Source organism: Rhinichthys klamathensis, unplaced genomic scaffold, assembly GCF_029890125.1.
Source record: "Rhinichthys klamathensis goyatoka isolate OS25496 unplaced genomic scaffold, OSU_Roscu_1.1 h1tg000104l_1, whole genome shotgun sequence".
NCBI classification, from domain to species: Eukaryota; Metazoa; Chordata; class Actinopteri; order Cypriniformes; family Leuciscidae; genus Rhinichthys; species Rhinichthys klamathensis.
The window spans coordinates 1,998,548-2,011,343 of NW_026606643.1; the positions used below are offsets into that span (position 1 = coordinate 1,998,548).

The following is a 12,796-nucleotide window of genomic DNA, read 5'->3' on the forward strand; positions in this document are numbered from 1 at the left end:
GTATGGCCGCTGTAGGTAGCAGCAGTCCTGAACATGTCCCAGTCAGAGCAATCAAAACAGTCCTGGAGTGCCTCCATTGCCCCCTCTGACCATATTCTCACCTGCCTCACTGTAGGTTTCCCACTGATGAGCAGGGGCTTGTATGCGGGAATTAGCATAACGGATAGATGGTCTGACGAGCCAAGTTGGGGGCGGGGGGCTGCTCTGAAAGCACCTTTGATGTTTGTATACGCTTTATCCAATATGTTCTGTCCCCTAGTTGCAAAATCCACATGCTGATGGAAGTGTGGAAGAACTGTTTTCATGTTGGCCTGGTTAAAATCCCCAGCAACAATGAAGATGCCCTCAGTATAAATGGATTGCAACTCACTGATGGTCTGGTAGAGAACAGACATAGCCACCCTCGTGTTGGCACTTGGAGGCACATACACGGCAGTAATAATAACACAGCCAAACTCCCTGGGTAGGTAGACAGGCCTGCAGATTACAGTCAAAAACTCAATGTCCGATGAACAATGAATTGAGACTGTCCTAGCATTTTTACACCAGTTGTTATTTGTGTAGATACACAAACCACCCCCCCGGGATTTACCACTGAGTTCACGGCTCCTGTCGGCTCGAAATGTAGTAAATCCTTCAATGTCAACAACGTTGTCCGGGATCGATGTTTTTAGCCATGTCTCTGTCAGGATTAAAACACAGCAGTTTCTAAGCTCTTGTTTTGGGGTTAATTCCAGCTGCAGGTGATCCATTTTTCCGTCCAGCGAGCGGACATTTGAGAGAAAGACAGATGGAAGCGGCGTTCTGTGTGGATTAGCTTTTAGCCTAGCTGTTAAACCTCCCCGACAGCCGCGCTTCCGCCTTCGGTCGCACCGCCTCCGCTTCCTTCTCTGTCGGCTTGCATTGGTAGACGAGTCCGCTGATCCATCGGCCGCTGGAACTTGCCGACATAGCACTCCAAGGCTACTTAGACACTCCTGGACACTTTTGTCAACGAACCCAAAGTCGCTGTATGGTCGTAATTCCAATAAATATTGACGATCATATACCATGATAAGTGCCGACTGTTTCCGCCATCCCAGACAAAAAATTTGGTCGGAAAAACGGAGTAATTTGGTAAGAGAGTTCGAAACTGTCCGTGAGCCTATGCAGCCGCAGCCACACAGGGCGCCGCCAAGTGAAGTGAAGGCAGAGGCTCAATGTCTATCATTTAAAATGGTACAGCGCTACCAGATGGAGAGAGTTCATGTCCCATGTAGAGAACGTCAACCGATTCTGAAGCCCCAAACTCGACACACTGCAGTTTATCATGGCAGCGACCAACCCAAAGAGGTTAGTACATTATGTCCATCCAGAGCCCGCTCATGGTCAGCAATTAGTCAAGAAACTGAAACGTCTGTATCTGTTCTGTAAAAGTCAAGAGCACAACTTGTCGCAGTGCAGTGAAATCACTGAGCGCTCACCTGAACAGATTCTCAAGTGGATTAAGGACGGCAAGAGATGTTGGAAATGTGGTCGTACAAGTCATAAATGTGAGGAATGCACACTAAAGAAACCTTGTAGAGAATGTCGCAATATACACCTCAGTGTCCTGTATTTCATCGCCAAGGAGGGTCCCAACCTTGTGTTACTTACGATGTCTGCCAATTGAGCATATCTGACTTCCCCTAGCTCCACAGGACGTGTTTACCTGAAAGTCATCCCAGTACTGCTGTGGAAAGGCAAGAGGTCTGTACCAACATATGCTATCCTGGATGATGGGGCCCAAAGGAGTATTGTTCTTCCAGCAGCAGTTCAGCAGCTAGGACTTGCGGGTAGGGAAGAGATTATGGCCCTTCGCACCATCCAACATGATGTCACAGATTTGAATGGGACAGTCAATTGATCTGCTGCCAAAACCTGATCACAGTTAAGGAGCCCATCAGACTAGGACCAGCTGGTGGACCGGCAGCTGTACGTACACAGCTCGGTTGGGTTCTCCAGGGACCAGATGGACTTCTCCCACATCAGGTACCATCATCACAATGCTTATTCACTTCTCTTACCCCAATTCAAGATCCTGTCTACCAACTTGTTGAGCGACTGTGGCAACTGGACGTCCTCCCATACCGCAGTGAAAAGCTGGTAACACGATTAAAACGGGATCAAGCGGCCGTGAATATGCTGGAGACCAGAACACAACGTGTAGAAGTTAATGGCATCTGGCGTTACGCTACTCCACTCCTTTGTGCACGAGATGGCCCACCTTTGAGAGGAACCAAGGAGTCAGTCTTGTTCCGCCGCAGGAACACTGAGAAGCATCTCAGCAAAGACACAGAGAAAGCTCAGGTGTATGAAGCTGAAATACAGAAACTCCTCGATTCAGGGTATGTTGTTCAGGTACCACCAGAGAATCTGCAGCCCAATGAGGAGTCATGGATCATACCACACCACCTTGTACACAACAATGGCAAAGGCCGGCTGGTTTTTAACTGCTCCTTCGTGCATCTGGGTATCTCGCTTAATCAGCAGCTGCTTCCTGGTCCCAGCCTTGGTGCCTCATATATGGGAGTTTTCCTTCGGTTTCGGCAGTATACGATTGCCATTAGTGGTGATATAAGCTGCATGTGTCACCAGGTGAGACTCCTACCCAAAGACAAACCCCTGCTGAGGTTTATTTGGAGGAACATGCGTAGGGGGGATCCGCTTGACGTCTATGAGTGGCAAATCTAGCCTTTTGGGACGATCTGCAGTCCCTGCTGCGCTACCTTTGCTCTACAGACACATGTTCGAAGCCAGCAGCCCAGAAATTAAGAAGTACTGCAGTCTATAGAGCAAAGCTTTTACATAGACAATTGTCTACAAAGTCTTCCCACTGCTACGGAAGCTAAGCAACTGATCGACAAGATGAGACCTCTTCTAGCCTTAGGGGGCTTCGAAATAAGACAGTGGGCTTCTAATGTACCTTCAGTCGTTCAGCATTTACCATCAACGGCTCGATGGCTTAAGTCAAACGGAGATCCACCAAGTGGTTATACACCCACACCATAAGGTGACTAAACTTCTCATAAAGCACTTTGATGAATGCCTTCTCCATCCAGAACCTGACAGGGTTTTCGCTGAACTCCGTCGCCACCACTGGATCCTGAAAGGCAGACAAGCAGTAAGGCAACATCAGAGAGAGTGTGTGGAGTGCCAGAAGTGGAGAGCCAAGCCGACTGTGCCTATCATGGCTAACTTACCTTTAGCTCGTCTGCGACTGTACCAATCGCCTTTTTCTCAACTGGAGTTGACTGCTTTGGGCCTTGTGAAGATTGATGGGGAAGATCTGAAAAGCGATGGGGAGTCATCTTCAAGTGTTTGACGACCAGATGCATTCACCTTGACCTCCTCAACAGCATTGATACGGATGCATTTTTGTTGGCACTTAGACGCATTATAGCCCGCAGAGGAACCCTATCCAAAATCCTCTCGGATCAGGGGACCAATTTCCGAGGAGCTGAGACCGAGCTAAGGGAAGCCTTCAAAGTAATGGAACCTAAACTGCAAGAGTTGTTGGCTAGTCATCAGATCACCTTTAAAATCAATCCTCCCGCCGGCACCACACTTCGGGGGCGCATGGGAAAGGGAGATTAGATCAGTATCGGGAGCCAGTCGGTTCCAGAGGAAGTACTACATACAGTACTGATTAAAGTAGAGGGCATCCTCAACAGCAAGCCACTGGGATACGTCTGATGTTGCAGACATAGACCCGGTTACCCCTAACATGCTGCTTATGGGGCGGCGAGATGCCTCACTTCCCCAGGTGATCTACACTCCCGAACCGCTACCCAAGGGCCGCTGGCGACATTCTTAGACGATTGTGGATCACTTCTGGTCATACTATATTCAACATTGCCTCCCAAGCCTCCAGACTCGCCAGAAGTGGCAGCGAAAAACCCAGGATTTAACTGAGGACATGGTGGTAATGATTATGGATCCGCAGCTTCCCAGAGCTCAATGGCCAACTGGTAGGGTTGTCAAGTTGATTACCAGTGATGGACACATTCGGTCAGGTCAAATCAAGGTCAATGACCGTTTATACCTACGACCTGTGGCCAAACTTGTCAGACTTCCAGCACTTCCGGTTGGAGGTGACACCGACTCCAAGGACTAGGAAGTTTATCTTTAAACATATTAGCTATGCTAATCTGGGGACGGCTGTTCTAAATTCCCTACTCTAATCTCTTATAATCCCCCCCGACGGCTGGGTGTCACTCTTACCTTTCTTCAAAACTTGAGAGCCCTGCACTCACGTGAACGATTTGCTTATGATTTCGGGCATTAGTCAGTGATCTCACAAAACCTGTCGGCGAGCGAAGATAGGGCCTAAAATCATTCAGTGTGAACTCGGCATTAGTTGCTCCTGTTAGTCTAAGTTAGTTGTACAAAGTGGTTACCAATTTATTCTCCTGTGTTACCTGCATTTTCATTGTGGATTATAATAAAGAGTGTTTTGTTTGGACTCCTAGTCTTCGAGCGATTCTTTACAACCACAGTACGTGACAAGGAGAATAGAACTAATTAACAAGCTAGAAGCAATGACAAGCTAGAACATGACAAGGAAACTGATACAAACAGAAATACAAACAATAAATATGACTAAAACAAACTCAGAATTTGACATATTATATTAATATTATATTGTAAAATTTTTGCAAAATCAGCTAGAATCATCATTCTTTTTTCAGATTTATCTGACACACCCCATGTAGATTTATATGTTGACGCAAGGTCAACAAGTCAATGGAAGAAAAATGTTGGTGGATGTAAACTGCTGGCCACTTACCCATACTCCCACAGCCAGAACCACCAAAAAATATATAACAATCACCGAGATGTCCGCTGGATTGTTAATATATATGGTGACATTTCTTCTGTTCTCATTGCGGAGATAAGAGAATCCAAAATAATCTGCCCCCATTTTGATGGTGTTTGGGCAGGGCAAGTGGAGCGCCACACTGCGTCCCTCTCTGACACGATGGTAAAGACACCTGACTCAAACGTTCACCTGCAGGTGTGTGACCGTGTGTGCGCACGCTTTCACTTATACGTGTGCGTCTACAGATGGGTGTGACCTCCTCAGAGTTAATTATAAAAGTGTGTTTGTGACTTACAGCTGTCAAAATCTGAGATTGAGAATCATTAATGATCAACTTATATAGTGGGAAGTGTGAGACTGGGTTCCTGTAAAGTGTAAAAGCACATTTCATCAACCACATCACCTGCATCTTAAAGGCACACTGTGGAACTTTTCAACCTTTATAATATATTACCAAAACCCATTGAGATGGTACATCGACTTACAATAGGTTGAATGACACGTCTGCCGTAGCCTGAAGGTGTCTGTATCGCTTTTCCTAGCACTATGTAACTTCGGGGTTCGGGTAGGAACCCGAGCACAAAAAGAACTACAAAATTCGACCGCTTTACGGCATACGTCACTTCCCCCACCACCCACAACTTCCTCAGATTCTGACGTGAGTGCTCAACTCGCGTTTGATTGCCGTCTGTATGTTTTCGTCATGGCCGAACCAACAGCTACAAGGAAGAAGGCAAAGGTTTTGTCAGAGGACACTAAAAAAAAGAAAAAGGCATAGTGACAAATGAAAAGCCAGGACGAGGATCACCATTGGTCCAGCGTTCGCTCGCTGGCGTGAGCTACAGGAGGAGGAGGGGTGCCCGACCGATGCTGACGCTTGCCTGCACACAAATGCCGTTTCCAAGGTGACACAGATAAATCAAATAAGCAGTGTAGTATTTTCTGGTATTCCGGCCACAGCCGATGGTGTTATGAGTGTAATAAAATGCCCACAGCCCATTGTTCATTTCTACACACAAACACAGCCCGCCACAGTGCAGGGCTCGCACAAATAAAATCGACTCATGTCAAATGTACATTAAATGTAGTGAACGTTCCCACGACTCAGTGCCCACAAACACTACACACAACATGTCCCACGGTTTCTGTAAAACGAAACCAACAGACATAAGTTACAGTCAGCTCAGGCCGACGGTGATTTTAGTGCAGTAAATGTGCCCGCCGTCCCGCGCCCACATTCACTCACAGACATGTTAAGCCCCACGGGTCTCACCCCGCTCGCTCTCTCTCTCTCAGCAGACTGCTATAAGGGAATCGAGCGCGGCCAGGCTGCCCGCCTCAAACACTGCAAGCACACACAATCTAAAGACACGGGAAGCTGACCCACTGTCTATGGGCGGACCGGTTGACTTTTTGTTGACTTTTGCGACAGTGCTGCGGAGCTTGTGGCCTCTAGGGACGCTAGACGTGAAAGTTACAGGTCGAGCGCCACTAGTGGCCAAAAGTTCCGCAGTGTGCCTTTAATTAATGGGTTTCATTGAGTCAGCTAAAGATCAACTACTGCAATTTATGGTCCAGACATTAGTGTATACACTGCAACACTGGTTATAAGGACACTGAGGTGCAAAGTAGCATTGCATCTTGAAGACAAAAGAAAGTGAAAATGGCTGATGAAACATCAAACTAAATTTTGCATACGGGGCTCCAACACTACAGATGGATCATTTAAAGGTGCAGTGTGTGATTTTTAGCGACATCTAGCGGTTCGGTTGCGAGTTTGCACTAAGGGCCCACTGCTCACCCCTCCCTTTCGAAGAAGCTACGGTGGCTAAAACGGGACAAACTTACCGTCGTCTGAGACAGCAGAGAATAGCCAGAGTTAGCCAAGAGTGTGTAACATTGTCACTGTTTCTGTACCACAGTCCATTATAAACCACATCATGGATAAAGTTTACAAAGCCATAGTCAGGTGAGGATCAAGGGTCTTAATATATAATATAATAATAGTAATCAGCTGATTGTCTCACAAACGTAACCAGCACATTTCTCCCCATGCACATAGCAAACCCATAATACAGCGAGGGAGAAGAACCACATGAAACTATGCAACTATATATTTTTTCTAACAGGGTAGTAAAAGTTTAGCTGGCTAATATTACTGTGGCTGAGCTGGTTAAAGCGTAAAGCCTTGTTTAAACTCGACGCGTCCGCATGAGCCCAAAGGTGCGCGCGGCAAAAATTGCATGATTGTAACAGCGCGCGCGCCTCCGCATCCCCTAGACACCCTTTACTACACACAATAGGCTATTTTTCTCTGATTTTGAAAACTCTTCGCGATCGACTTAAAATGCTTCCAAGATCGACTTGTCCACTGCGATCGACGGGTTGGTGATTCCTGTAACGTTACTGTTTTACGGTCAATGACAAGAGTACTAATCAGCTGTCTCACGAACGTAACCAGCACATTTATCCCCACATAGCAAAGCCATAACACAGCGAGGGAGAAGAACTAAGTTACATGAAACAATCCAACTACATATTTTACACCACTGAAAAGGGAAAAGTCACTACTCACGGTGTTTATGGCTAGCTTTTACGTTTCTGCTGCTTCTCTTTCAAGGTAGTGATTAAACGCGCTCTGTAGCGCCGTTTGTTCGCTGTCGGGTACGGTAGAAACATGACGTCACAATATGTCGACCTTCATAGAAGGGGGTGCCCGCGTTATGTAGATATAAATGTCTCATTCTAAGGTAATAAAAACATTACGGTTTATTAAGTAAGTTCTTTATACACCACTGAAAACACAGTTATGGATGTCATATTGCATTTCTGTTAATAGATACTCAACATTTTTACACATTGCACCTTTAATGGATATGAATCACCCTTCCACCCTGAAGCGATACAATTGGCAAAATCTATTCTGTTCTACCGAGAAAGTTGTAAAGGTTAGCTGCTCAGTGCCTAATTAAAAATGACTGAAAACTGATTTACAGTGTAGTTATTCTTAATCATTAAAATGTCAATTTATATAATTTATCATTTGTATAATCTAATTACTACATACTACATTAAATTGCCAAAGCTAAAAAAAATTGTGAAATTAAAAACGTTCCTATGTGTTTTCAGTTAGCCTTTAGTTTGCAAGCTAACAGTTTAGCTACTATCTTAGCATAGCATTAACAAGTTAAGAAAGACGCGTTATCCAAAATCACAGATATTACATTTGGTTTGAAACTTTGTGACTGTTAAAAAGTACTATCTATATAGTATGAATGTGTGTAGTATGAATGACATTCAGATGTACTACACCAGCCATGTTGTCACGGTCATGTGATCTACAGCATCAGTTGTGTCGCTTCACTGCCATTCATTTATCCTATCCCGTGGCCTCATGGGATAATAAAGTGTTCATTGGATGTGCACTTCAGAATCTCGCCAGAAGTAGTCAGTCAGCAGGTACTTCCTACGGTTTATGAATACTGAAATTCTTTTAGTTCATTAGATAACCAAATTTTTCTTTAGAAATGTGCTACAACACTCTGAATGTGCGGCTAAAGGATCAATCATTAACCAATGATGCTTTGAACATTTTCAAGTTCAGATAGTAGATGAATATCTTGTTGGTTATATCACGATACGAGCAGCCAAATCTCAATGTCTATGATCTATCCTGCTTGTTTTGGAAATCTAATGGGGAAATTCATAGACAATGATGGATTAGCTTTAAAGGTGCACAGATAAAAAAACTGATCATATGGCATAAGGTCTGGTTGACAAAGACATCTTTGGCTTCATCAACTTCTCAACAATGCCTTTAAAAATACCATCATATCTCATCACAGCCATAAAATCTTAAGGTCTTATAATCATAAACACCTGACCTTCTGCATGGCCTTAATCTTATTCATTATACTATTATAAATCTATCATACAATGTAAGTCCTGCATATCAATATTTATGTTCTGTTAAAGGCATCTCTTGCCAGAATTTTTACATAATCAAAAACAGCAAGATTACACTGACCAAAGAGCTGGTGTTTCTCAGAAACGGCACCAATATTTATGCATGCTAATATAATCAGCCTGTATTTAAGTTCGTAATACATGTCTTCCATAAACATCTCCATCCCAGAAACAGCTTTCCTATGAAGATGATGTCACAGGCAGCACAGGCTAATGAATAAGTTTGTTTCACACGGTTTTGAAAAACTTTCATACCATTTAAAAAATGTAACGTGTTGTGCAATCATCATCTAAAAGTATTTTTTTTTTATTTACTGTATGTATATGTACAGTATATATTTGAGGAACACTTAATACTAATGCAATTAATGTCTAATAGTGTAATAATGTCTAAAAAACAAATACTGTGCATCAAGGTCAATAAGTCTTTTAAAGTGTCAGATAATTTTACCGTTTTATGACAAACCAAAGTTAGTTCAGGGTGTAAAAGGCTTGTCATAAAAAGGTAAAATTATCTGACACTTTAAAAGACTTATTGACCTTGACGCACAGTCACGAGGCTCCACGGAGGTCTTCTATGATTTCATGTCCTGTTTTCTTTCTGCATGTTGGTTGAACCACGTGACTTTTCAGCAAGTTTTTCAGATATTGATAAAAAGTTTTGTTAAAATATTATTTTATTATTATTATTATTATTATAAATAGTAAAGATTGTCAAACTAAAGATTTTCTCATCAAGATTTCTTTTAATGAGGCTGATTTATTTATTATGATATCAGGACAGTTGTGTCACCTTTAAATGTTTTACTTCATATTAAAATGATTTTTAATTCAGCTTAATTTGCCAATGAAATTACATTTTTTTTCTATCTTGTTTGTTAACAATGACACAATGACTTGTCATTCTGATTGCACTGATATGAAGATGTTAAATTGGCTTTTATAGGGAGGGGGAGCCCTTATTTACGGTGAATGGTGGTCGTAAAATTACTTAATGAGTATTTTACACCAAAGGGGCTCTTTTTCCAGTATTGTGTAATGTTAACAAGCAGGCAACGGATTTCACCCTCGGAAAATGTATGAAATTGAACATGTTTGAAAATTTTGGTTGGCAAATATGTAAACATCGTTTTAAACAAGAAAATTATGTTGATTTAAGAGAATCAGGGCCAATTTCTTTGGCAGTTTATGTTGTCACACTATAAAATGGAAATGCAGAATGTTTATGCTTATTGTTGACAATACACAATCACATATTTGAAACAGGAATGGCCTTAAATAAGAATGATTCATTATTTTGCAAGTTACATTTCAAACAAACGCCAATGCAATCATTCTGTGTCCAGAGGCATATGAGCAATTAGTATGCGCATCAAAGATCTTTCAGCTACTTTTTCTTTCATAAATTAATCAATATTTTTGGACTAATCTGTTCATTTAATCAATGGTTCAATTGCTCACTCATAAAGACAGTCACCTGTCACCGCCTTCTGGCTTAAAGCTGCAGTCCGTAGATTTTTTGGGGTTAAAAATTATCCAAAATAAATTTGAGCAAATACATAACCAGCCATGTTCAAAACTCTCTGCTTGCCTTAGCTCGATTCAAAACGGTAAGCTTGTAATAATGTTTCTAATTCCAGTGGTACTGGTGGGTTTCCGCGGGAAATTCGAGCATGTCTTTGCGTCATTACGTCACATCTGTACACATAAAGAAGGAGTCTCGGCTAGTAGGCTATATTGCGTGTGAGGATTGGAGGTGGAGATTTAGCCATTTCTCACAGCACTTGATATAATTAAACTTATCAATTTGATGGCGGATCCAGAAAGGTTCAAACAACAATCACCAGTGACAACTGGAGATTCACCCGCTGTAAAATGCAAAAGACTTGCAGAAAAGTGGCTACAGAAAAAAAGAGACTGCAACCGGGCCATGCGAAAACAAGGATAAATATCGAAAGGGCATTAAATGTAGTCACGCAATGCTGATGGTGAACATTAACAATTTGAGAACAAAGTATAATTTGCACGGTTTTGATATGATAATTAAGCGATTGTTAGATTTAATCACCGCGATTTACTGCAATGCTTTTTTTAGGGATGGCTGCCGCGAAACAGTCGTTCCGAAGCTTTGCGAGATCCCGAAGCGCAGATGTTTCGAAACACTGATTCGAAGCGTGATTCAAAAGACCCATGTCACGTGACTATGGCCAAACGAAGCCTCGAAGTGTTTCACTAAGTGTTTCATCAGGTGTGATCCGCCGAATCAGCGTTTGATTGACACGGTCGGGAACAACAGACCACACAATCGCACATCTGTAAAAAAAAGTGAAATCAACGCATATTGACCTCGTGGGTTTTTGTGAGAGGAGTTTGATTTTGAGATAACGGATTTTTGGTGATATAGTGACATTTATAGTGCGATTTGTTTAGTTATATTTAGGCTTAAATGTACACAACACATTGACTGGTAGGCTAGAGACACAGAGTATAGTGACACATTAATAGATACATAGATATAAATATATATAGACAGCTAGATTAATAGATAGATAGATAGATACAGATAGATTAAAGATAGGCTACATAATATAAATACATTGATAGATTATAGATACATATTATACATATCTAATTACATAGATAGATTAGAGATACATATCTAGATAGATTTGGATAGATAGATAAAATGGAGGCTCCCCAGAAGAGATTCCGTACATCTGTGGTGTGGGAGCATTTCCATTTAGAAACCCCAAATAAAGTGAGATGTGTGTATTGTGATCGGCAGCTCGCCTGCAACAATACATCATCCAGTAGAAACACAGGACAGTTTATGGGAACTTTTTGATACTCGTATCATCAAACCCAGATGATACACAATGCTACAGCTGATGCCACAGTGGAAGTGAAAAAATACATCAACGATGCGTATTTGCCCAGAACTCATGATCCTCTAACTTACTGGAAAGAGAGAGCAGTAATCTTTCCTCATTTGTATGTATTAGCTAAAAAATATCTTTGCATGCCAGCAACAAGTGTCCCTTGTAAGAGGATTTTTTCAAAGGCTGGAGAAATTATCTGTAAAAAAAGAAGTAGGCTAAGTAAATAAAAATATGTAAAAAAGTGAGACATTGTGGCTTGATTTATTTTATTAATATTCATTTTTATAGGACCAAAATAACATTATGCACAATGAGGAGTCTATAGGTTACAAGATTCACATATTAGAAAAGTAAAAAAAAAAAAAAAAAAAAAAAAAATCATGGCTTGTCAAGGTTGTTTCAGATCAACACCTGCAAGTGACCACTAGGTGTCACCGTGGAGACGGGTGTCAGATTGATTCGAAGCCTCGAAACAATATTATGAACCATTTGATTCAACTGTTTCATTGCTTCACGAAGCCTCGATCTGCCCATCACTAGCTTTTTTCCCCTTAGTTGGTCAGAACCAGAACAAAAGTGGATGTTACTTACTTGTTCAGATGACATTTTCCTGTGAAAATTATTATGTTGGTCATACTTCCAAAAAGAATAATCTGTGATTCTGAATGACAGTATCCACACCGCCGCAGCGATTGACAGCTGCACACTCTCCTCAAACATGTGTTCATCCGCGCTGTGCCGTGTCGATGCACAACCTCTTTTAATGTCTATGTGCACAACTCACGTAAAGTTGATAATTCCACGAATAACTGCAATTGCAGATTTCGAACAGAGATGGCGACAAAGAGGAAAAACTGCGGACTGGAGCTTTAATGATGCAAGTTGCGCAAACACGAACTGCGGAGTGACGCAGTGAAAAGTTGAACACATTCGAGGTACGTTATACAAATATATTTAAACAATAATAATGACAATAATTAATTTAATTTAATATAATATTTAATATGGTGCTTGTGTTGTTAAATTGAGCTTAGTATCCACTGTCTTTGATCAAACTGATTATTTCTAGCGGTCATTTAAAACTTCTATCGAAAAACAGCTGTTTAGATTA

At 41.9% G+C, this 12,796-nt stretch overlaps 1 protein-coding gene across 1 annotated transcript in view; it reads right to left on the reverse strand.

Annotated features, from left to right (window-relative positions):
- Positions 1 to 5,023, reverse strand: part of LOC130087050 (sodium/glucose cotransporter 1-like) — a 43,805-nt gene extending 38,782 nt beyond the window's left edge. The window contains exon 1 of the mRNA XM_056253241.1: positions 4,808 to 5,023. Within this exon, the coding sequence (XP_056109216.1) occupies positions 4,808 to 4,942 (135 nt within the window). The 5' untranslated portion in view covers positions 4,943 to 5,023. The remainder of the gene's footprint in view (positions 1 to 4,807) is intronic.
- Between the last annotated feature and the right edge of the window lie 7,773 nt (positions 5,024 to 12,796).